The sequence below is a fragment of the Malurus melanocephalus genome, unplaced genomic scaffold (genome assembly GCF_030028575.1).
Source record: "Malurus melanocephalus ecotype Western Australia unplaced genomic scaffold, MMel_1.1 scaffold_78, whole genome shotgun sequence".
In the NCBI taxonomy this organism is placed as follows: Eukaryota; Metazoa; Chordata; class Aves; order Passeriformes; family Maluridae; genus Malurus; species Malurus melanocephalus.
Window position 1 is genome coordinate 648,940 of NW_026623310.1, and position 26,905 is coordinate 675,844.

A 26,905-nucleotide genomic window follows, 5' to 3' on the forward strand; every position below is an offset into this window, starting at 1 on the left:
ATTATGGGCTGTGCCCCATACATCAAAATAGTAGTAATTTTAATTGTTTACACAGTTCAAGTCTGCTGCCCCTTTGGGCCTAGAAACACCACCCATACATGCTGCCCAAGTCCAAGACTTGAGTGCCACTCACAGCTATTGGGCCTAAAAAAACCCCACCTAAAACAAAACTGCATTAACAAGGAGTTCTGTTACTAAACACAATAGTAAGTATGTCCATACATACCTTCTGAAGGGTTAGAGGCACTTACGGATGACAGTATAAAAAAAATCAGATCCATAGACTGAATCACTGAGATCTAAAATTAGTGCCTACAAAGAAATGTGCTCATTTCTGAAATAGAGATTAGATATTGTCAGGCACTGAAATCAGCAAGATTCAGTGTATGGAGTGAGTTGGGTTTTGGCATTATTTTTTGTTTGTTTGGGGTTTCCTTTGCTGTTTTGATGAGGTTTTTAAAATGAAACAACTTAGATGCTGTATGTAACACAAAAGCTTGCAATGTTGTTCAAAATCCAAAGTTCGCTAGTGAAGAGGTACAAAAAAGTGAATTTTATTATATGTAGTTTTAATTTAGACAATAATTAAAAGTAAAACCCCAGGCAGCTTTCCCTTCCCTCTCCAAGGGAACCAATGTAATCTGAAGTCACTGAAGAGGAAATTATTTCCATTAAGCACTATAAATATTGTTTGAACAGATTACACAGTGTACACCTTATAACTTACATTAAAATATACCCAAATACAGATTTACTTCAAATTAGTTTTCCTAGTAACGTCTTCCTTCAAAGTCACTTGCAGAGGCCTTGAGGATACGTTATTTTTGCACACTTGAAGCACTGGATACGCTTGGTTAATTACACACAGCAAATGGCCAATTCATTCACAATCATGCAAATGCAGGAAGAGATAACCATCCCATTTGCTGCTCTATAATCCCAGGGAGTTAATGATTTTTGTGACATCATTTAGTGGCTCGAGTCGGATTATCTTCAAACCCCAATCAATTAATACAAAATATCAGCAGGCAGTGCTAGAACTGACATTTCCTAGGCTGGAAAGACAAGTCTGGAGTCTGGAACACCAGCCAGAATCCTTAACACGGTGCAGCATTTCCTCTCTGCCTGAAATCTTGGAATTGGTTTCACCATCCAGATTTGCTAAATGCAAGTGAATATTTTGCTTGACATTTTTACAACAGCTCACTCTCCAGCACTGGAAACATTTTGTTTTCACTGAGGCCTTTCACATCCTCCGGTCCAAGAGACCAGGAACACTTGCCTTGACCCACACAGTTACATTGTAGCTGCAAAAAGAACCGCCTGAACATCATGACTTACAGCCTGATTTCAGTTCTTAAAGGCTCCACATTTACTGGCTTTAGCAATGAATTCCTTTAGCAGGGGACCATCCATTTGCCAAAATGCTGTCGTTTGTGTCACTTCTGTCAAATGATTGACACAAAACTTAAAGCAGAATTCCTCTAAGTCCTAAACAGGAGAAAAAAAAAAGAAAAAGTTACTATCTTTGCTTTTATCTTTGCTTTCAATCACAAAAAAATTTCATTGAGGCACAAATGCCTGTTTATGTTTTACTTTTGCAGAGTATTTGACAAACACACCCAGTGGCTCTCCAAGACTTCCCCCAACAGTCACTAGGTAAATGCAACAGAAAATAAAAATTCTACCCATGTATGTCACTATGTAAATGCAGTTACAAGGGGAAGTAACCAAAATTTTTCATTATATTGCAGCAGWCACAAAAATCAGCTGTTCTGAGAAATACATATTTTAAGTTCTCTCACTCGAAGAGTTTCATCTGCATTCACTGACCGCTTTGAAACTCCAATACAAATAGGAGACTTTGGGGTAATGATGCATAACCAAGACTGTGGATAAAGAAAATTCAGCTCTTTCTTTCCATAATATAAACTCAAATCTATTTGTAAGGCGGCTTGACTTCCTTCCTGCTTATTTAAGGGCTTAGCTATAGTCTGGAAGTTCCATGTCCTCAGGCTCAATCCAAGTGTATCCTGACCAAAYAGTTTGTAAAGGAAAGATTAAGCAGGTCTTTCTGTGCATTAGMAGCAGACTCATGTTACAAAGTACTTCACAGGTCTCCCAAATTTGATTCAAAAGCAGTACTGTAGCACAGTGCAGCACAGCAATTCTTGCAGAAAGTGGGCTCCAGATAGTTGCATTTACTTAGAAGTGCCTTCCAGTTAATAATTAGGAAAGCCTCACAACCATCACTGCACCTGGCTGATGTCAAATAGAGAGGATATATTAAATAAAGAACATAAGGCAGAGTCTTTGTCAGTGTAAGGATGCCCATAGAACACTTCCCACTCAGATTATTTCTAACTCCTCTTCTGAGGAAGAAATCTACTCTTTGGTGCAGATCTAAGCYGCTGTAAGGAGGATGCCGCAGCCCTGACGAAAGGGCAACTCTCGACTCTGTTCTCATTTCTTTATTAGATGTTTGTRGGAGTCTCTGTATGTGAGAACACATCCTTCCTTGGCTCTCAGCAGACTGGGCACTACAGAAAGGAATAACAAATTTGCAGAGCCCTTCAAGCTCCATGAGGTGTGAAAGACTGAATAATATTAATGTTTTCTCTTAAGGTCAATACTGAAAGCTAAAGCAACTGTGTGTGCCAGTGAGAGTTCTTGATACAACAATAACAAAAATATATCCTGGCCTAAAACCAGGCATTYTGAAGCTGCAGATCTTGACTTGTGTGGCATCTGTGCAACAAAAAAAGACAAGCTTATTAGAACTGAACACTGATTTTTTTTWAAACAACAGAATTAACTAGCATTTTGAAGAAAATTACATCATACACATCACAGTATTTTGCACTGCTTTATTAAAAAATTCATATTCTAAGTCAATGCAACAGAAGCATACAATAAACAGAATTATTGTAGTGTTAGTAAGTAACTCTGGAAAATTTAAAGTTCTGTATCAAAAGAAAGGCTACGTTTCATTTACAGATGGATGCACTCCCAGCAAACTACTTAATATAGACTTAGGTGAATAAAGGCACAAGGTACAGCCAAGGATTATTTTAAATGCTACAATGAGAAGCCAGCCCTGACGTAATTTTAGYCACTTCAGTCAGTCACCGTAAGAAACTGCAGGTGTTTCACATCAGAAGTATTTTAAATTAGTGAAGCAGCTTCTTTTAACTGGTGACTTCGAGGCACACACTCTCCTGAATGAACAACATCAGCCATTCCAAGCCCCCAGCCAGCATTACAGCATGTAAACCCAACATGTTAAAGCCCAACCCYGCAGTGTCACCCATTCTTTCCTGGAAGCAGCATTTAAGCCTATAGTTCTAATTTCACTTAGCTAGTGAGGCACAACTAAGGCACAGTAACTGCTTGCTTTTTTAACAGCTCTTACAAGCAGAATCAATCACACACTGAAGACCCATCCCACAAACCACCTCTGGAGGCTAAAATATGGAAATCTTCCTATTTTCGATGAGCTCCCACCAAAGACATCATTGTTTACAGTAGAGCGGAAGCCACAACAGACATTAACACAGCTTTTTGGGTAAGATCAAACAAGCAACACACTTCAAGGCTCTGAAGTAAGTTAGAGCAACCTGCATGCCAATTGCTGGAAATTAAGTACAAGGAAAAGCAACGAGTTGATTTACTGAGTTTCAAAAATTGCATTATAAGTGTAAGTAGCAAGTTCAAAACCAACCAGTTGCAAAGTTGCCAACACAATGCACAGGTACTACAAACACAAACAGCCAACGCAGGCCCAGGAATACTTCCCCATCAATAGTTCCCAAAGGAGTCCTTTAGTGATCTAGTAGGGAAGTTTCACTCGCCTCCCCACCCCTTTCCACACGCTGTTCCTCTGTCTTCAGCATTTATAAGGCCCACAAAGCAGTTCTCATCCTGACATTTCATTTGCATACTGTGAAAACTAGAAATCTATTTCATCATAGCTAACAAAACAAAAAGAAAAAAAAAACCCACCCCACCAACCAAAAAACTCGCAAATGCAGTCAATCCCCAACCTACCAGCACGTCACCACACAACACACTGCCTTTACAAATAAGTAACTTAATGCTTAAAAGACTGCTTTTCATTATGTTACTTCATTTTTTGGTATTTAAACCCTTTCCTCATTTCAGAGTTAGTGTTTCCATCCTCAGAAATACCTGTGTTCTAGTTCACCTTCCCAGTACTGGTTTATGGGGAAAAACAAAAATAAAAAAAGAAGGCACATCTCATGACAAATTCAGTTTTTATAAATTCAAAATTCTCAAATTCTGAAAGTGGCAAATAGCATTATCTGAAAGTAAAAGAGTTTATATCAAAATGTAACAGGCTGCTTTACTCCACAGTATAAGTCAGGAAGTAGCCATCCATTTAAGAGATTGAACTTTAGAAGTTTACCTCTGCATCATATCTGACAGCAGCAGAGAGTAATGAAAATGCATTTTCCACAGTAATTCCTCTCTTGATAATGTGCTGACACAGTTTTTTCAGTCTGTTTTCACAGTATGAAGTAGCCAAATCCAAAAGCCCTGTAATTAAAACACCATTGCATCAGTCAGTTGTAAAATGATCTCTGCTCTTTCAACATCAGTTTCTGCTCCTGGGGTACAGATTGCACCTGCATTCTGTGTGCAAAGCTCTGTATCCCTATAATGTGCCTTTTCCAAGTAGGTCACTATTCAGAAAATGCAGATTACAGGTGAAGAAAGGCTTTTTATTACCTCATGCTTAACTCCTGTTAATCTCTGTAAATATGAAAGTTGCCTTACTGACTTAGATACCTAGTGGCTTGCAAGAGTGGAACTGTCACTAAACAGGCACTGTAACATGAGTAAAAACCTATTATCAAAATATGGACTTGAATTACAGCTTGCTCTGTTGTACAAGCCTCCTTCTGATTACATCTATTGAGACTTTTTGATATTATGCCAAACAGTAATTGACTCAATTCAGCAAAATATGCAAGTATTTTAACCCAGAGAAATAGTTTCTCTCTCAACCTTGAAAAACTGCTCGCAGTTTATTTCAAAATACCACCATTCTTGCTGTAGTTCAGTTTTCTACAACAGCATTTTAAAGACGACTTAACTAATCACCAGTAAAATGAATTATAGGCAAGGCCAGAAGCTTTTATTCAGTCATTGATTCTGCATGCTCTGACCCAGTTTTTCTGGATGCTGCTTTCTAACACGATTGGACCATCAGCAGTACCTATTGCATCTTCAGGCAGAAGGTCAACGCTGTCCGTGTATAAATACTCAAGAAAGGCACGATACACAGGGTAGGAAAACTGGTCTATTTCTATCACCTCCTTCATATCTTCATTCCAGTAGGACTGGAACATGGTTCTGAAGTGTTCACACCTACAAGACAAAGACATCATCTGGAACACTATTATACAAACACACAAATGTTACATTATGGTCCCCCAGAAATACATATTTGGGGCACTCTGCAATACTCACAAATATTTCACCATGCCCCATCAGGGCCAGCGGTCCACATTTTGATTCCTAACACTGTAGACTGCTATGCATTGAAATAAAAGTCCTATTTCATCCATGCTACAGCACCATCTGTGTATATATTGCAATCAGCCAAACTTAACAGAATTTTTTATCTTAGTTACAAACAGGCTCAGCAGAAAATGAATGTAGACCACCCCTTTTACAATCACTTCATTTAAAGCTATTATGGGTACATGAATGCTACCTACTACAGATTTAGGGGTCCCTCCTTCCCACTTAGGTTTTTTTTTGCCCCTTTGATGATACACTAAGAGGTCATTCTGTACAGACAAGAGCTATGAAATCACTACCTGATTTTCAGAACAGCTTTGTGGACATGGATGTACTTTCCATCCACACGGAACTTCAGGTCTGAGGTTTCTGGGCTGTCAAACTCTTTCTTCAGAGACTCTGCTACTGTTAAAAAGTCTTCATGCTCTACAAAAACAATTTCAAAACAAACAAAACAAGATGTTAAAAGCATCTTAAATGGAACACACACGTCACTAATTAAAGCTAGCAACTCAGCTAAGAGCATGTCAAGGAAAACAGATCTGTGTCAGGGCTCCACTGGCTTTAGCAGCAAAACAGGAAGAATTAATTAATCCAATAGCACTTCCTGTTGGGAAGAGCTGCTCGACAACAGCTATAGGCAGCAGTGGTCAGCAGTTCCCATTCCATCCCATAGCACAGCACCAAGGAAAGTACCTGGGGAACTCATTCTCCTTGTGGGCACCACCCACGAGATTCCCAGCCTCTGGGCAGCTCASTGCTTGTGCTGGCCCAGCTCAGCTYTRCCCCCTGACCTGCACAGTGCTGCCAGCAGGGGTCTGCAACACCCTTGAACTCACTGGGCACATAGGGTGCAGCACGCCAGCCACACTGACACAGCCTGGGGCTGAGCCTAAAAAGAGAATATGTCACCACTTGGTCACCTTTCTGTGCTGGCAGACTGGCTACAGCCTGCAGGCTGATGAGGTCTTTGCCAGGGCTCATTAGCACAAACTATCTTTGACACCAGTTACTCAGTCTATGAGTCACTTATAACAACACAAAATCCAGCAGCAGTGCTGCTGAAGAAGCAAGACAGCAGACACTGTGTTCTTGGTACAACCAAGGACACAAAACCTCAGCAACTTTGGAAGTGAATTAAAGCAAAGATACCACAGTTCTCTCTATTAAGGCCTACGGCACTGGTCCCACAGAAGTCCCACTCTGTGTCTCTAGAAATCATACAAGACTTGCAGCACAGGTTGTCTGAGGCTTCTGGTAAAGTAAGGCCTCTGAAGTTTTAGGAAACCTAACTGGACCCATTATTTTGATGCATCTTAAAAGTGTGTTTCAAAAATGTGGTTTCTAAGAAGTTAAGTATGAAAAAGAAAAAAAAGTGGATTTCCACTAAAYGGAATGTAATGTTGTCTCCTGTGTCCCACAGGACCGCCTATTGTTCATCCATATACAATCCACAAATCCCTCTTCACCACTAGGGACACAATAATTTAGTATTTAAAAAGAAATACAACTGGAACAAACTACTCAGAACTGGCAAGTAACGCTTGTGCCACAGAAGAGCTTCCACTCCTCTGATTTACACAAATCATCCATAGAAGCTGCATCTTCTCTGTGCTAACTAAAYCATGCTCCAATCTTCCTTCATTTGCTCGTGAGAATTTTTTTGCTAGCCCATGAGCTTAGCTTAAGCTATGCAGATCAACTTTCACTCCAAATACTTTCAGTCCTGCAAAAAGGCTGTAGATTTGTACTTCACACAGCCAATTCTGACTGGCTGATTCTTTTTTTTGGCAGAGCCATCATAACTGGAAGTAGAACAATAACCTTTACACAGAGTTAGTTCTCACAATGAAAACAAAACATAAAAAGAAAAACCCATAAAAAGCAAAAAGGTGGGTTTAATCCTATATGATTAAAACAGATGGGAAAAGAAAACTTGCAAATGGAAAAATTGAGATTTAAAAATGCCCACAGAATTAATTCTTTTGACTTAAATAATCAGTAAGATTAATAAGTGGGGAGGAATTCCCAAAGGCTAAGAGGAATAAAAGTACAGGTACAGAGATCAGACACCTGCTTACACTCAATCTGGGAATACTTCAACAAAACCAGGAACTTGTAAAGTACTGGRAGTGGGGAGATGTCATTTAGACAGTCCTCACTGTTAGCAAAAAGCAACAGACTGGACAACGATCAGACCTCTACAAGAGGTGGAGGCAAGAGAGAGCAAGACCAGCACATATTGCAGAGGATTAGAGAATGGAGAAAGTGACAAATAGGATAAAAGCAGACTTTAGATTTAATCAGGAGCAGACCACACCATGCTAATCTTCTCTCTTCAGTAACACTACTAAGTTTTCCCCTACAGATGAGATGTTGTTATGAGATGATGTTATCTGGACCTCTACAAATGTGGTAAAATGCTATATGAGAAGTCAAACACAGAGAAGCTGGGTTAAGACAAGCCACATACAATAGTAAAGTCTGAGTCTGGGAAAAGGGTACTTAGGATGTGATCCATTGCTCACAAAAGTTCTGTAGGGGGAATAACAACATCAGGTTCTGTTGTCAATACAAAAATAGATTAGATCTTTTAAATTATCTTGAGAACTGAGGCAGCAGATCTAAAATGAAATCCTTATGTTTTTGAATATGAAAACACCATGTTTCCCAGGAAGCGCAAACTAAGCCCTTTATAGCCTATTTGAGATCAAATAAGAATTAACAGCATGGGGATCAAAGAAAATAAAAAAAAAAAATTTGAGCTTATTTGTTGAACRCAGAGACTGCATCCCACAGAGTAATCCAAGGTAGCATAAGAAGAGAGTTTCAACAAAAAAAGCAATTATATAGGAGTCTTGTTTTACAGGGATTATTTACAAGCTTTCCTGTCTTTGAGAAATGTCAAACTAAATAGACTTGAGACAAATCATCTCACAAAATGAAAACTTGGAATTCTGTTACTTTCAAAACATGAAACGTAGGACAGAGATTCGCTCCTTCATGTTCATATTAGGAGGCAAATACTAATGAGGGGAAAGCTAGAGACAACACTCAAACGCCAGATTTTAAATACAAAAAAAAAACAAGCCTACGGAGTAGTCTTCCAAAAAGGAAGTTCTAAGAGGGAAAAAAAAAAAGTTTTGCTAAATGGCTCAGGATTCTTTCCTGGATATGGCGTTCAAATAACACAAATGTCAGAAATATACAGTATTCACAATGCAATGGTAAAACAAGGTTTGCTTAGAATATACATTGGCAAATAATCTTGTTAACCCTACCCTGAATCCTCAGCTCCTGAAATAGATTGTTTCCTTCAGAATTAAAAAACAGCTAGCTGCTGACCCTCCTTGAAACAGGAGCCTGCCAGGGAAGTGGTATCCTGTACAAATCACTACAAATGACACAGGGATAGTGGGAGCTGGACCTCACCCACAGAGAGCAGGCGCCACATGACGGCAGGGGTGGCAAAGCAGGCGAACACATCGTCAGTGCAGGCAAAGTGGGTGAGGTGGGGAAAGGTCACGGACTGCCCCCGGCACTGGCCCCACATGTACACCTGGCCACTCTGGGTCTTGGCAGCTGACGTGTGCGCAGAGTGGCAGGCTGCGATCTCCACAACCCTGTGGACACAAGAAACCCGGTAAGACACTCACAGGTATGGAATCCAGTGACTTTTGTCCAAAGGCCTCACCAAAACACAGCCATTCAAAATATGCATCAACATTCCTGTACTTGGTTTTTTATCCTGCAGGAATATGACACTGCTTGAACAGTATTAAAAAAACCCACAATGACATTTTCAGCTTGCTTGTAGATTTTAGTTAAATCAGTATCTGATTACAATATGTCATTCTCATCAGCTGACCATGGAAAAAGAAACCATGGATGAAGAAAAAAAACAAGTTTTGTTTTTCCCATTTAAAACCAACCCACACCGGACACTTACTGTCAAGAAGAAATTTCTTTTACTCCTTTTTAATTTGATTTCTGTGGGTCAACACTGAAATGACCCACTGCCTGTACTTCTTCTTTTGCTRTTAAGATTACTTTTCTCAACACTGAAATTCAACATGAAGCACAGTGCCTCATTTGAGGGGAATGAATCCTATAAGTGCTACAGTTGTTTTCTAAATAAAGTCTACATAATCCTTTCACCCACCTCACAGAGTTTTCTAGAATACTAAAGATGCTGATACACATTTATCTATACTGTCCTCCCGTTGCTCAGACAATTCCTAGATTCCTATCTGTAGCCTAACAATAACTGAGAAGAAACACAATTCCAATTAAAACACCACAAAGACATTGCTAGAGTTTCTGTGCATGTGATAAGCCTGCACAGAAGGGAGGCTTCTAGCATTCAGGGAGGTTCCAGCATTCAAAATAAAGGCTGTGCTTTCCTGTTTTTCCTCTGTGATAGAACTGCATCAGAGGATTTCATGCTTTTGTGCCAGAAACACATCAACTAGAACAAATAAATACCTTTTCAAGCAATCTAAGAATACAAATACAAAAATGTTTGCTCCTTTACAGAACAATATTCATGTAGAGTTAGATTTAGAGGCAAGAACCACTTCTTTAGCACAAAGTTCACATTTTAAGTGCAAAAATTATTTCAAGATAAAACTTAGAGAATCACTTTCAATATATGTATCAAAAATTTCCAGCAGATAGAAAACTGATCAGCATCCCTACAAGATACATGACAGAGCACTTATTTGAGGGACAACTTRCTTTCTGTCACAGCTATCCACCTAAACTACTTCCTTCTCTAAACTTTCCTTCCTTAGCAGAACAGATGCTTCGTTTTAMATAACTATACCATACTTCAGAAATACAGCAGAACATGTACTATAACACATGTATGGTATATGTACATATAGTACATGTCCAGGGTATATGTACATGTAGTACATGTCCAGGGTAACATGCTAAGCATGGACCTTAAACATCACAAGTCAGGAAGCTGACCCTCACAGCTGCTCCCCCAAGCTAACTCAAAATAAAGTCTAAACGTTCCTTACAAGTTATATGTGCAATATTCTTCAAGATAGCACCAAATGCAACATCCTAAGTAACTGTTGCCAGCATTAAATATAAATGACAAAAGAGTTACATAAACCAGAAGATCAGGAGCAGCAATAATGTGCTCCATGGGAAACGACAGCACACCCACTTTTAGCATGGTTTCCAAGGAAGCCAAGTCAAGCAAGATGACTTATCTCTTCCTTAGACTCCAGGCAGAAGTTCTATGATATTTTCTCCTTCCTTCAGTCACTGAACAAATGTCAGTTTTATTATAACCCCATGCTTGAGTTCACATACAGTTGTAAATGCAACAGTTCCCCTTAACTCATTCACAAAATAAATCACTAACAAAACAAAATTGCTGTCTGCAAATGTACACATTTCTCTTCCACTGCTTTTTAAAGAATATTTCATTTTGCTAGTGTCAGTTCCTTCACAAATTAGTCCCATCTCAGTGGCTTTTATTGTGATAGTTCCTTTCTTCTTTCCCCCTACCCATTTTTTAAACTCTTAAACATTTTCAGTACTGTAAAGTTTTAAATTTAATGGTAAGTGAGAGAAACAACACAAAATAGGAATGACTTCCCATAAAGACAATGGAGGAGAAAAAMCAAGCAGAAGTGTTTCCACGTTAAGAGGAGATTGCACATTAAGAGATCTAAAGACCAAGCCAAGGTACATTAATCTGTATACCAAGGTCCAAAGAATGAGATTGAGGTGTACATTTGTAGGTGAGAAGCAAAAGAGCTATCCCAAATATGATGAAAGGGATATGACAAGGGTTAATTTTGTTCTTTTATGAGTCCAGGAAATGAAAAAACTACAAACTACTAACTGGTACCACTAATAAAAAAGGGTACAAACTGTCCTTAGCTCAAGCAACCTTGCAAATTGAGTTTTGTTTTCATGGTCAACTATTTTCGACCTTTCAACATTTGTTTTTTCCTCACATGTCACTTTTTGCAAAGGTGGTGCATCCTTTGCCCCCACTTACTTTTTCAATATAGGCCTCGATTTATGGCTTGGTTTRTTGATTTCATAGCTCCAGTTTTAGGCAAAGGAATCGTATACAGAATAGCCTAACACTTATTCATTCATTATCTTTTCAGTATGAGGCAAATGCAAAGTGGTTTTGTGTTCAATAACCATTACAAGACAGCAAATAGCACTCTAGTCTGTTGTAAACAGTAACTTACCATCCTCTCCTCTGTTTTTGACATTAGCAATAGAAACACAATCCACCAAGTCCTATACATGCATGGTTCCAGTGCTAGAGACTGCATAACACATGCTCAGACTTTATCAATCCAGAAACAGCATCAGCAAGATTACCTTTCTTTTTCCATCATGATCTGCACGGGGCTGAGCTGGTTACTTTTATTGCCAGTCCCCAGCTGCCCATAAGTGTTAGCTCCCCAGGCATAGAGCAAGCCCTCATCTGTTAGTGCTAGAGTGTGCGCATAGCCACAGGCAATCTGTAAGTAAATGTATAAAGCGTTACTCCTGAACCAAACAGATGAGAAACAAAATATCACACACATGACCTTCACCTAGCTCATGGTAAGGCATCTCAGGCATTCTTCATTCAGCACTACAATGTGTTACTTCTCAGTACTTACAGCTAACACAAAGTACATTAGCTGTAAGTACTGGAAAAGTCCCAGCTTCATTATTTTAATTGGCTGCTCTCAAATAATTTACTGCACACTGGCCAATTCTCATGCTATCTGCTTTCTTTTCACATAGAGAACACTGAACTTCAATCACATCTTGCAATACTCAAAGTATTTCAGAGCTGGATTATTCTGAATATCATACAGTATCAGTACTCTGTAATGAAGAGTGCTGCAGTTCAACTGTCAACAACCCTGCAACACAAGTTATCACATGCAACTCTACAGAACCTTATTAAAAACACAGGAAATCCCGAATTTTAGCTTGATTCTTTAGCTAGAAAGAAAACCCAAACAAAATCCAAAAAAACCAAACTAAACCCAACCCCCAAGCAATCAAATCCACACCCTTGGCTCTTGTCTTTCCTTTCCCCTTGCTTCCGAAAGGCTAATTAGAATACTAGAATACTTAGCAGAACCCACTTTGAACATCTGATTCACTTCACTTCTTGTCTTTGACTAGCACATTTMATTCACCTTTGTAATAAAAATGCAGTTTGTATCTAGGCATAATTTACTGCTGGTTACAGTAGCTAACTTTAAATCTTTCCAAGCATTTATCAAAACAAATATTTTACAGCTTACTTGCACTTTATATAAGCAATATGATACAAATTATAGGAGCTAAAAAAAATTCAGCATGGGAACAAGTGAAATCTAGCAGCAGGTATAATATTCCAAAGAGAGGGCTCCAGTAGAAGCTAGCAGCAGGATTCACTTCCGTTTCCACACAGGGCATACCTGGAGCACACACACACTGTGCAGCGCTGCCACTCTGCATGGTGTCAGCTGATTGCCGTTGTTTCCCAGGCCGAGCTGACCATTGCCATTGTAACCCCAGCCATAAACCTGAGYGCACAAGGAAAACAAAATGAAGCCACTCTTCTCTAGGAGTATAGAGCATTTAAGACAGTATCAAGCACAAGCCAAGAGAAGTACTATTAAAAAAACCATATGCTATTTGAAGAACAATATAGAGAAGGCTGAAAGATATAAATTATACTCCAATGACTTACTGCACTCAACTTTTCAACCATGCATTTACCTTTTAAAGAAGATAAAAAACAAGCCTTTGAAGTATTAGGAATTTTCCAATAAACGTCACCAAAATCTCTCACATTATCACTCTAAGCATCAAMACTTTAGTTGACTTTTACACCATCTTTCTCCTTATTGCTTTTCTCTTTTTTGAATAAGAACATTAAATTAATTGTTCTGGTGAGCTGATTAGTTTAAATGGAAGTCCAGTTTATCTCTAATTTTTCCTTTATATTTGTTACAGTGGACACACCATGACATATGTATGTACAATGAAAGCACATCTCAACCTCAGGGACTTCACAGTCCTTCCATTCATGAGGAAATGCTACACCGAGTTTGGTGAAATGTAGCAAAATTGAGGTTACAGTTCATACCTAAAAGCAAAGCAGCACCATAAACTTAAGTCAAGTGGAACAGTTGCACAATGGGAGGGCAATGTTCAAAAGAATAGTCTGAGTTTGTCGCTGRTAATTAAGCTATGTATTTAAAAAACAGGATCAGCCAACGTATCCTTGMAGAAACTGTTTAACTGTGCATGTTTTAAAGAAATTAACTGAGACTAATTATTAATGTTAAATAATCTATTGAAACATGAAGACAGACATGCTTAACACAACTGTTCAAATTCTTGCAGTTGCAGACTTGGTAAGAACTGTGTTCCAATGCAGTCTTTGCCATAAGAAGGAATGTTTAAAGACAGTATCTTCAGTTAATTGCAGTGTTTTCCTTCAAATGGTCTCACAGAAGTTGTCCGGATAACTCTGTCAATACAACCCTAACCTGAGCACTCCCTGTCAGCATTTCTCCATATTCAGACACCAATTTGGTAAGTTCAGGTAAGAGAATGAGAGAATGCAGCAGCACTTACCTCACCATTGTTTACTACAGCCATGGAGGAGGTCTGGCCACAAGCAATGCCAACTACAATTTTACCCTGCAAGCAGTTTGAAACTCTGCGAGGAGTTGGCTGGTTGGCTGTAGATCCAGATCCAACCTGACCACAGTTATTGTAGCCCCAAGCATACAGCTTTCCATAAAAACAAAAAAAAACCACACAGTGTAAGCCTCAATAACAGTAATTAAAGCAATAGATAATCTTCCTGTAGTCAGCATCAGATTCGGTAAACTATCCTATTTAACATACTAAAATGAATAAAGTTCATTTTCAAGAGATGAAAATTATAAACAGCATTAGGACTGATTGAGCAAATATAAATATAGCACTTTTTCCAGCTTATTGCAACAGAATGAGAACATCTGACTAAAACAAAAGGAACATATTTGCATATTAAATACAAGTCAGACTGTAAGACAAGAGCATAGTGGTTTCTTTATAATTTCATGATGTTGGAAAAACGAATGCTAGCCACAACACCATTTGTTTTTAAAAGAAATGCTTTAATGCCCCAGTTTAGAGCTATGTCGTTTTCTTCATAGAACTCTAAACCAGGTTATTGCTGGGTACTCATCATACCTCTTCTACCAGCTTCAAGAGCTGTGAAAGAATAGGGTTTGGTYAGCCCATGTTTCACAGCAACTAAATTCTCTTACACAATGGCATTAACAAAAAACACAGAATTTCTGTCAGTTTAAAGTTTCCAGTGGTAAATTATCACTACTAATATAAACAAAAATATTAGTTCCATTTATCCAAAAGTCAGGAAGACAGGGAAGTAGCTTGCTATTAAAAAAACATTTATAACTTTGTGCTTCAATGCCTCCAACATTTATTACATGCATACACACCCACAGCTTGGCATAAAACTGTTTCTGAAAGTTCATTCTCTGGTGCTTCACCCAGTTCAAAAGTTTGCCCTCTTGGAAACACCTTTCCACAGACATGCTTGGCAGTACAAGCCCACTGACAGGTACCCTCATGAGAAGCCTGTACATCCTTTGGTGCCAGAAGCTCCCTGTTTACTGCAAACACAAACCAAGTCACTAAAAGTYATTAAAAACAAATACCTCCACCAGCACTAAAGAAATCTCAACCCACCAAAGTCAAGAACAAAAGACCATCCACCAGCACAACTCATTTACAATAAATAATACAAACAAAAGAAGGAATCAGTCCTTTGCTTTTTGTTACTTCTAACTGTTTGATCTTTGATTCCTACTGAATATTTGAAGATGCTTTATAAAATACTTCAATAACAGAAAATATTTAGGTAGAGAATCTCAGAAGGTAGGTCAAAATGCCAAAGAATTGTCAAAGAAGCATGAATGTCCACATTCCTTCAATACTATCAATGTAATATTTCTTTTTAAAATTGGCAGTGCATTAAAAACCATGCAAACCAATAATGCCAAGTATTTCCAGAAATACTTCMAACTTCAGTGTCTTCCTGAGGCTTCAGGCATATCAAGTCACAAGGGTTTTGGCTGCCAAATCTTTCTGTAAATAAAGCTGCATAACACATTTTGCTTCTTTCAGCACACTCAATTCTGGTAAAGCCTCAGAGCACAAACAGACCAAGTTACTGCAAGGTACACCAGGGATGGACTCAGAGTACATTAACAAGCCACACAGGTGACCAAGCTGCAAATATCAACTCCATGGTCAACACAAAGACATTTCCATGCTTCCATTGAGATTTCAAGCATGTCACATTTATGACGAGACAACATGGCCGTCACAGGCAGCTACCACACAACAGCTAGCACCTCTAGTATAAGTAYTGTGTGAATGCCTTCCCCTTCCTGCATGCTCACCGAATTTTACAGCTAACCAAGTCAAACATGACAGCACAAAATCTTTCCTAAGTGTAGGGTCTTCTTTCAGATAAAACTGACCACTTAAGCTCACACAATCTCTCTTTCCTACTCTTAAAATATTTTGTATTACTGCAGCACTATTATTCCATACTGGACCACAACACATATATGCTCAGATTACCAGGATGAAAAGAATTGTAGTTTCCATTTTCATTATTATAAGGTTTTAAAACTAGAGCTTTTCTTTTGGTAGTGCACAGCTGAAACCATCTTTTCCACTGCGCATGCATTCATCCAATCTGCATTACTGGAAACTAATTGTATGTGTTTCCCATGACACATAGCCTGAAGCTACATAAACAGCATAAACCAGACTTGGATATAAACCAAATGCAGTTTCATCAGCTACACACCAACGTACTCAGATGTGTGCAGAGCAACATTCTTTTGCAGTACCAATGTGGAAACACAAGACTACAAGAAACAGACTAAATGCTAACCAGTAAATACAAATTCAATATACCCCCTAACTAACAAAACTGCAAACAAATAAACTACATCTTGTATCTCTCAAACAATTCTTTAACCTGTAAGTGGCACGTCTTTCTAGTCTCACTCCAGTGAGAGAAACAAAAGTTTACTAAGCTTTATTTTCCCCTRGCTTTGTGGTTGTTTGCTTTTTCTTTCTTTGCGGGGGGCCTGGTAATTTGGTTTTTGGGGCTTTTTCTTTTTTYAGTTGTTTACAAGTCTGCTCTGAAGGAAAGGACACCCTAGTCTCAGGCTGCAGGAGCAAAGGTTATGTTTGTAACTACACTGTAGAAACAGAAGTTCAAACTGCAAGGTCACCTCCATTATTCACTTCAAGGAGATTAAAAGATTTAAACAGGTTTCAACTTACATCCCCATCCAATGAGAGGGCCATGGAATGATGAGAGCCACAAGCTACTTCCACCACTTTCTTTATTAACAGATTTGTGCAAACTTGAACAGGAGTAATGCCCTGATTGGTTGTGCCATTTCCAAGCTGGCTGTAACCATTATGTCCCCAAGCATATACTTCACCATCTGCAAAAATATTTGTGATGAAAACCATTAAAAATTCCAAAGAAGTTAAGACAGAATTTTAAGAAATTAGAAAATACCAACATGAAGGTGAAAGGATGTTAACAAAAAGTGAAACTACTACAAGAATCATCTCATACTAAAAGATTATGTACTTTTTTTTTTATATACATGTATCACAGCATAACTCTAGATTGTGGAAATACATGAAAGTGCATAGGTAAGACAAAGAACAAATTAAGTGACAGGGTAAAATGCTACAACCTCAACATAATGGAAATGGAAACTTCACCTATTACAAAATCCATTTACTTCCACTTAAGACTAATGAAAACTTCTTAATGTACATTAGCCAGTTAACAAGTTAATACAATTACACCTTAATCCATTATTGTTAAATACAAGTGGAACTTAAAATCTTTAACTTAAGTTTCTATACTAAATGGTAATTTTCTACCTTCAGTACAAAGTACAACATGGGGTCCACTTCCATAACTGAGACTGGAGATCTTCTTTCCACATAAGGCTTCTAATTTCTTTGGTACTATTGTGCTCTGATTATCTCCAGTTCCCAAACAATTACTGCAATTCAGTCCAAAAACAAATACCTGAAAAACAAAGGAATACTCACTTCAAATAATGTATAYTGAGGTATGCACAGATGTGGATTAACTGAGGATAGTTTCACCTTGGATTCCCAAGAGCCACAAACTTYCCACATGGAAATAAACAAACCTCAAGAGTTAGCATAAGGGCACTTTGGATGTTAACGGAATTATTTCTGAATTATTACTTGAATTATTCAGATTTCTACAGTCCTGGAAGTTAGTCTTTTTATTTGCAGGAATTGCACCATAAAAAGTCTATAACTGTGAAAAGTGGAAGACACCACCTTACTTTAAAAACAATCTGTAAACAGCATATAAAACATAAGCATGTAAAGAGCTATATTATGGGAAGCTCATCCTACAGGCACTTTAGATGGACTAAAGGCACTAGAGAACAAAAAAATCCTACTCTATCCAGTCTGTGTGAAATCTTCCCATTAATGCATCCCAGAACATCTGGCTTGTTTTCTTTCAGCAGCACAATGCTAACTCATAAAGCGTTTCTGACTCATCAAAACCTTAATGATTCTCTTCCACGGTATTTTTTGCTTAGGAAGCCATAACCTCATTTTCTATCTTCATACCTGCATGTTTGCAATAACTTCAAGCTACCACAACTTCTTTTAAAAACTGCCTGTCTTCAAAAGTGCATGTAATCCATCCTGGCCTTTACCATTTGAAAGTTTTCTGAATAGTCCATCTATACTGAACCCATACAAAACTAAAAAAAAAAAACCAAAACAAACAACCAAACATTACATCCAACAAGTTTTGAAAAGCACAAATTTCACATAATGCTTTTGTGAAGCTATYAATCACAAATATTCAGTGGGCTCTGAAAACAGCTAATTGCAGAGCACCCACCCAGCTTGATGACAGGCTCACCTCATCGTTGTGTGTGATGTAAATGGCTTCATTGGCCGACGTTCCAAACACACATGCTTTCCGAATGGAAGCAATTTCTTGGGGGGACAGTAAGGTAAATATTGGCCACTTGCCTACATCCACCATGATGCTGCTGTGTGTCATGATGCCTCTAAAAACAAGAGGACATTGCTGTAACCAAAAAAAAAAAAAAAAAAGCCTATCACAAAGTGTATTTTGCACTTTCATCAACAGACAATAAAGTAAATTCCTTTATGCGGAGAAAAAGACACATGGCTCTGAAATTAAACATTGTATTCTGTAAGTAATATGTAATTGTATTTCCAGGTATTTAGGTGAACAAATAGCTAGTTACTGGTAGGACACTGGAAAAACAGACCTTTTCTTAACAGGATATTTAAGTAAACTATATCCAGTACACATCTGATCTTTTAAAAGCAAACTTGTGAAAAATTTGTGATCCAGCAAATATCTACTGGTGGCAGAGCAGAATTCAAAGGAAATTTCAGAGGGKATTTCAGTTGCAATTCCAATGTGCAAAATTTTTACTTCCGAAATTTTTTTGTAGTCTTACATATGTCACGTAAGCAAGAAGTTGAAATATATGTGAAACCTGCAAATAAAAAGAAGGCTGGGGCTGTTGTGCACATGACCCAAATCTGCCATCTCTTGTGTAATCAAAAGCTGTTATAGTCAAAAAATATTTGTGAGAGCAGGAAAGCACGAGCTTGTGCAATTAGGCAGTGAAACATATCAGAAAAATGTAATTAAGTAAAACTGCCATAAGTAAAACTGCCATAATCTGTTACTTGCAAACAAGCTGRATCACATTAAAGGCTGAAAACACAACTGAGTATAGAGGTATTTGCCAATGAACACAGATGTATACAATCCGTCCTTTTCCAGTGCTCTCTCTTCCCAGTTTCCTCAGGACAATTGCAGCAGTTCAAGAGCAAAGCTGACAGTCAGCACAAACATCCAGAGCTCATCTAGGCATTCAACTCTGCACATAACATTGTAAGTGGCAGAGTCCCTTCAGGGTGTGAGCAATCTATGATACACGCTCAGGGGCATCAGCAAGTTTGGTGAAATGTGGAGAGCATTAGGTGAAGAATTCCACAGAATGTCAGTGACAGGATAAATCATCATAAAACAGTAAAAACCAAAAAGGCAGGGAGTCATTCCATGGGTAAGAATTGCCTTTTCTACCCAGATGCCATCCTCTCATCACCACTCAGTTCTTTCCTTTCCTTTGTTTGCTTCAGTGCAACCCAATCCCCCTATTTTTCACTGTGCTACTTTCAACTCAGGCTGCTTCTTGATGATGCCTGGATATCAGATATGGAAAACAGTGAGAACACAAGACAGCCTCTTTTCTCCTGATGCCTGGTTTTCAAAATTATGCTGGCAAGAAGACTTGACCTCAGAAAGCCATTTAACAACAGCAGTGAACTGTTATTCAGTGCAGATGTTTCTGGAAGAACAAGTTAAATTACTTTAAAAGAAGTAATAATAATAAGTTTTTTTTTTTTTAAGTTGGAGAAATACTGAGGTCACAGTGGAATTACAACCACAAAGAAATACCATTCAACTGCTGCATTCAAGGTAGTCAAAGCATTTCTCTGATGAGCACTAAATGCTTTATTGTGCTATATGCAAAATGTAGAAACATATCTTACACAAAAAAAAAAAACCCTAACACAAACAAAACCCAGGCAAGGTTGTTTCCTTATCAGATTTCATAATGTTGATCCAACCAGCCCAGCTCTGCTCTACAGGTACCTCTCTTACTAAGAGCCACGCTTATCTCTGCATTTCACATTAGAAACAGGTCTTGAAAACACCCAAAATCTCCAAATGGCAAATTCATAATAAATTTTTTGTAGAACAGCCTTTTTTCTTTTTTTTTTTTTAAAGCCTACCTGATGGCAGACTTTACTTTTAAAGTCTACCTGATGGCCAGACATCACACACTGATGGCAAGGCATAGCCCACTCTATATAGCTAAGCAGGTTTGRGTGCATTTAAGCCCTTTTAGTTTCTAGTCCAGTTACAAGTATAGGTTAGTACTGCTAAGATTTGTTACCTCACTTTGGCAAATCTTTTAACACTATCAATCAATCAAAACAAGGCAGCAATGACTTGTTCTTTTAAGCAGACCAAGTAAGTGTCCCTTCTGACTTCACCTATTTAACTTGCCTCATATACAACAGCCTAAGCACAAATGTGTCAACCTAGATATTAAGAAAAATATTTTCTTCACTGAAGTTATTTTCAACATCTCCTGCAAATTTAAGACATGAATGTTAAAACAATATGTTATTTTGATAGAGAATATCCTAGCAAATTGGTAAGTTTTACAGCACCCAGAGAACCTATACTACTCTAAAGGTAACCAGTTCAAAACGTGCTCCTTTCCTGATCTATGCACTAGGTCTTGAATTCATTTGACTTCTTTTCTGCTCCTTATGACTCAGTTAACTACTGCTCTTTGACAAAACCTTTCCAAGAACTTCCAAAACTTATGCAAGTTACACTGCACTTCCCACATGTCAAAGCTCAACCTGATATCTTGTCAGATAAACTAATACCAGTAGATAAAAGCTTTTAAGCACAGGCGACATTGCAAACTGAAGATATGAGCAATGAACTCCATCCACAGATGAAGATCCTTACAATTGTTAACAAGTTAACATTGCTCTATCCAAAACAACACTGTATATTTTCAACCATTTCAACTGTTACTACAATTCTACAGTTATTTCAGGGGTTTTCCCCGAAAAGTTCTTAAGGACAACGCTTCTGCCACTGCCTCAATCCTTAAGTCTATCCAGGTTTAGCAACCARTGAAGGTGCTCAAACATCCTTGAACCAAAGAAACAACAAAAAGCCTCTCTTGCCTTTTATGCAGTATGTCCTGTTTCTCCTCAAAGACACACTTTCCCCCTCTTCTTGAAATATAACTCCTGTCCGTAGATTCTGCCATTTGCTGGAGTACCTATCATCATTTGCTTTCAACATTTTTGTGGTAGCAACAACAGCTGTTTTCTTTATCATTGTGTCTAACAGAGAGAAAATACACACAAAYCTGAAACTGCTGGGCCTAATATACTGTTTCCTAAGTGCAACTGTGCATAGAAAGCTGATTCAACTACTTATTCTTCATTTTCCACAGAAAATAAATGTTCCACCTAGGGAGAAGCACCACTTTTTTTTCTCTCTAAAGATGGATTCCTTAGCAACCCTAGTCAATTTTCCAGTAAGAGTTCTGACAGTCACAGAAAAAGAAAAAAAAGTCTACAGCAAGAAAAAAGCATTTGAGGAATCTAAATAYAAGACTGTAAATGGAGATATCTGTGAAGTAACTCAAGTGTTATCAAAACTGAAACCAATGAATCTAGTATCCTGTGGGACATACTGCACACTTTCCAAAAGGGCAGATGTTCTGTGACCATGATTGACCCCTCACACCAATCACACCCACACTTCATCCCTGCCCAACATTTGCCTGAATCTGGGGTGGACAGTCATGTGCAAAGTTTCTTCTCGGCAAATCCTTGCTAGGAAAGGCTGCTGATCCAGGAGACTCCAGACACGTCACTGCAAGAAGGAGCACAGAGGAACCCAGTGTCCTTCACTCACCCTTCCTGCAGTGCGTCAGTCCCCCATCTAAGGTTATTTACTTTTCCTGATGGGACCCTGCTACATCACACACTGTGCAAGGGCTGCACCTCAGCTGAAGTTTGCAGGAACAACGTAGTAGCAAATATACTAGATGGAGCCCAAAGTAAGCAACGTATTTACACTGCATGCTAATGGCTCTCTCAGTATATTACCTCTCAAGCTTCAGCTCAGATTCTGTGTGCAACAGGGCAGCAGCAGCTCTAAGGAGCATCTCTCCTATATCAACACACAGCTCTGAAGTTAATTGCAATTAAAAACCTTGCGTATAAAACTCCCGAGCTTAAGCTAGGTCCTCTAGTTGGTTTTAGAAACACTGTATGCCATCTCTTAACTGTTAATTTCTGCTGCATGGTGCAGAGATAAGCAATTATAAAACACAAAACTTTCTTTCTGCTGCAAAATCAACCAGCAGAGGGAGTTTACATAAATATCAACTCCTCTCACGGCTCTGACATCTCTGACATGATCCACCAACCTCAGTATCCAAACCGGAACAGAAACAGATCACTGCTTGAATTTCACTTAGGCTAAAAATATGAAAGAAAGGGCGACTTGCAAAAAAAGAAAACTGAACTGGCCACATGTTGAGATGAAAAAGAAATTGACCCCAGAGCAGTCATCAGCATTAGGGGGAAAACATCTACATCTGCTCACAATTAGAAAAAGCCACACACTATTGGAGACATAGGCCCCTCAAAAATTCTGTGCTAATCTGCTGCCTACACAGTCATATCCTCAGTAATTTGCTTTCTAAATAAAAAGTCTGCAAGTCGATTCACAGTGGCACATGCAAGGCAAACGTGAATCCTTGCCTTAAAAAAAAACAAAACAAACAAAAAAACCCAACAGCATTTACAAAACTCTGCATTAAAATTATTTTAGATACCATTCTACAGAGTTTACAGTTCAGCTAAATAAATCCATGCTGGATAGAAAAATAGCTTAACACAACATCCTACCAGGAAAACACTAGCAATTGTACTCACAACAAAAAAAACTATAGTTAACTCCTCAAAGATTATCCCCTTATTTGCAAAGACTGTTGGAATACAATCACACGTTTGTTTCACTCTTTCCTCAGGCTCCAGTGCTGCAGTTTATTACAGCTGGGCAGACCTACTCCTGCATAGAAAAACTTTAGGCTCAGGCCTTCATTTTTCCTAATTCTCTTTGGGAATTAGGAATAGCAGTGAGAACACAAAAGCTGGGATATCTGGCTTTAGAATAACACAGCAACTGGCACACTTAATCCCTTTTTAATTTGAAGCACACCTCAACCAAGAGTCAAATCCTTCACATAACACTGATCTTCTCCATGTTTTCTCCAGTTTATGTTTGGTTTTTTAAATTTCATATTTCGGCATTGAGAAAGAACATGGAAACAATGTATTATTTTATCAACAATACTGTTGACATAAATCAGCTGTAAGAAACAAGGGATGTTATTGAGGCATTCTCTCTGCCACTGAAAAGATACTGCACTCCCTGGAACCACGTGCCTTAATTTACTTTCCTTGGACCTTATACAAAGTAAAAATTTTATGGCAAAACCCATGTATTCCAAACCTTCAGAAAATTTATTTTCGGGTGTCTTTAATGAGCAATACAGGGGAGGAAAGAACTCCTGATTCATGGACTGACAASAAGACCGTCTGTTTACTTTGAGCAACCAGCTGAGAGAGATGAGCAAGCAAAAAGCAAAAAACTATGCATGTGAACACCACTGAACATGACTGGTTTAGCCACAGGAAAMCAACCTTATTAGGATGACACCCACCATAACAAAACTCCAATTACAAAAATCTAATTGCAACCACACTATGCCTTYTAACTTTATTTTTTAAATTATTTATGCTGAGCCATTAATGCAACTAATCAAATACGTTCACTGAGAATATCTTTTAAAGCAATGCCTGTCTTTCAATCTGATGCATAGAGAGATAAGCATTCAAGGGAAAACATTCATTTTAAGGCTCTAAAGAATAAATGCATATCCCAAACAGCTTCCTAAAAACTGTGCTCCAAACACCTTTCCATTTTTATGATGCCTTGTATCTACTTCTCATAATCCCACCCTTGTCAGAACGATTAAAGCCCATTTTACCTTCTGTCAGCAGAGGACAAACACAAACGGGTCACTTGAACTTTCTAAATGAGAACCCTGCAAGTTCCTTATAAAAAAGATAAATATTCTTTTAGCATTAGTTTATAAGAGCTTTCCAAATTAGAACTCTGCAAGCTCTTTTAAAAAAAARAAAWAAAAAAAAAAAAGAAAACCCACAAAAATCCAAATATCCCTTCAATTTAAAAGTAGCGCATTAAAAAGCCGAAGGGACGCTGTAACTGTTCCCTAGCCGGGCGAGGGGAAAAAAAAAATAGCGTTGAGTTTTTTCCTGGGGTTTTTTTTTGTCGGATTTTCTTTTTCCCCCGATTAGCCGGACATCTCACTCAACCTTCAGGAAGCCGGCGACAAAAGGGAAGGATGAACAGAAACGCCACGAACCAGGAAAAAAAATAAGAAAAAGAAGAAACCCGTAAGAACACACTGTGTTAAAGACATGCAGTACAAGGCTTCCAGAGGGCTACGGGGAGAAACTGACTAGCGGCGAGACAGAGCGCGGGTTAAGGGTCCCCACCCCAGCCCTATTCTGGCGCCCAGGACCTTCTTTCTCTCTCCTCTCCCTCCCGCTCCGCACGGGCACCGCCACCCTCAGAGCCGCGGTGCCCACCCACGGCCCGCAGCGCGCTAACGGGAGGGCGAGAGGCGGGCGCTGCTCACCCGCTTCCCGCAGCAGATCCCGGCGGGCTCCCCGCGGCCGCTCCGCCCAGCGCGGGCCCCGCGCGTCCCGCCCGGAGCCGCCGCTCCCGCTGCCCCTCACGCCCCCGGCGCCCGCGCACGTGACCACGGCGGGAGGGGAGCGGGGGGGCAGAGCGGCGCCGCATCACGTGACTCGCCGGGGAGACGAGAGAGCGGGGGATGGGCGGCCCCCCTCTCTCTTGACCTTTCGCGCGCGCCCCGTCACGTGCGCGGCTGCTCGCTCCCTATTGGGCGCCGCGGATGTACGGGCCCGCGACACCTCCCCCTTGTCCGCTCCGTCTCCCTCGCCCAACGCCAGGCGGATCGCGGCATCGCAGGGACAGGGGAAAAGATTCCTGGCACCATCGAGTCCGACCTTTGGCCGAGCAGCACCATGTCAACCACACAATGGCGTTGCGTGTCACGTCCGCTTTTTACTGAAATACCTCCAGGGACGGTGACTCCAYCACCTCCCGGGGAATGCTCAGTCGCTGTTGGTGTGAAGAATTTCTTCCTAATGTACAATCGGAACCTCCGCTGGCGCAGCTTGAGGTTTTGTCCTTCTGTCCTGCCACTAATTACCTGGGAGAAGAAGCCGACCCCGGCCTGGCTCCGCCCTCCTTTCAGGCATCTGCAGAGAGCTATGAGGTCTCTCCCTTCTTGCAGGCCTAACAACCTCTCAACCCGAGACTCCCTCAGCCGCTCCTCATAAGACTTGTGTTCCTTCGCCAGCTTCATTTCCCTTCTCTGGACCCGCTCCAGCAACTCAGTATCCTCCCTGAACTGATGGCACTTGTCTGCCCTCCGCCCTCTGTCCACCGGCGCGGAGCCGAGGACAAAGCGAGGTGGGGCTGCGGCCAGCCCAGGCTTCCTGTCCTGGCCGCAGCTGAGCAGAGCCTGCCTGTGGCACGATCCGTGCTGGTTCTTCTGGAACAGGTGCCAGTAAGGCCCGAGCCCCGGTGGATCCCAGAGACAAGTTAAGGATCTTTTGAAAGGTGTTTAGGTAGGGGTAGATATTAAATCCCTGTTAGACCTTAGCACTGGCACAGTCTTGTCCCTTTATGGTGCTGTTTCAACATCTTCACATCAAGTATGTGACTGAGTGATGCAGGAGGATCCAGGAAAGGCAATATTGGAAACCGGCCTTCCCAAGAGACGTCCTTTGTTAGCACAAAGTTGTTACCAGGAAAGGGCTTCCTCCTTTCTCAAAATTTACTTCTTTTCCTGAAAGTGGGTCAGAAGGCAGCTGGGGGTTGCAGGGAGTGGGGAGCTGATAGATCTGAAACATAAAGGAGTAGGGTTGAGCATACTGGAGGTATTAATCTCTTTTTGGGGGTGGTCAATTTAGAAGAAAGCTAATTTCAAAGATGAAATTGTAATTAAAAAAGAAAAAAGAAAAATGAATTTCAGTAACCCAAGGATCAAGTGTGGATGGGTTGCTCTGGGAGGGAATCAGTGATGCTGAAGAAATTCTGCCCTGGAATATGAGGCAAGGAAAGCACAGTGGTAGGTCCGGAGTAAAAAGAGAGTTTTCCAGCCAAGTTGCTGCTTACTGCGCTGCTGGCATTGGGAAAGTACTGCTGAATATGTTGTGGGGGTTCTGGAGCACAGAATAAAAGGCATAAATAAGATACATTAAAAAATGTCATTGGTGCCTCCATGGGAGGCCCAAAAGAGCCAGAAAGGGAACATACACAACACTTGTTTTCAGCTTGTGTTTGYGGCTTTGCAAAGGAATTGTCTGCCCAGAACAACTGTCTTTCCTGACATAGCTAGGAAATGGTGCAAAGGTGGAGCTGCATAAACAGAACTGTAATTTTAGTTCTGCAGGACTGCCCTGCTTCGTTTCCATATGCAGAAAA

At 39.8% G+C, this 26,905-nt stretch overlaps 1 protein-coding gene across 4 annotated transcripts; it reads right to left on the reverse strand.

Annotated features, from left to right (window-relative positions):
• Positions 1-548: 548 nt before the first annotated feature.
• On the reverse strand, positions 549-25,082 carry RCBTB1 (RCC1 and BTB domain containing protein 1). Of its 4 annotated transcripts, none has more exons than XM_057367367.1 (12): positions 25,026-25,082; positions 18,563-18,733; positions 17,527-17,677; positions 16,906-17,072; positions 14,161-14,319; positions 12,993-13,100; positions 11,911-12,053; positions 8,980-9,170; positions 5,847-5,973; positions 5,240-5,391; positions 4,427-4,557; positions 549-1,491 (listed from the first exon to the last, which is right to left on the reverse strand). In XM_057367367.1, the coding sequence occupies exons 2-12, from the start codon at positions 18,704-18,706 to the stop codon at positions 1,351-1,353; spliced, it is 1,614 nt and encodes a 537-aa protein (XP_057223350.1). In that variant the 5' UTR covers positions 18,707-18,733; positions 25,026-25,082; the 3' UTR covers positions 549-1,350. The 4 variants fall into 4 exon arrangements, with proteins under 4 accessions (XP_057223350.1, XP_057223352.1, XP_057223351.1 ...); XM_057367369.1 differs by having other exon boundaries at positions 18,563-18,713; positions 25,026-25,071; XM_057367368.1 differs by lacking the exon at positions 25,026-25,082 and adding an exon at positions 24,351-24,448.
• Between the last annotated feature and the right edge of the window lie 1,823 nt (positions 25,083-26,905).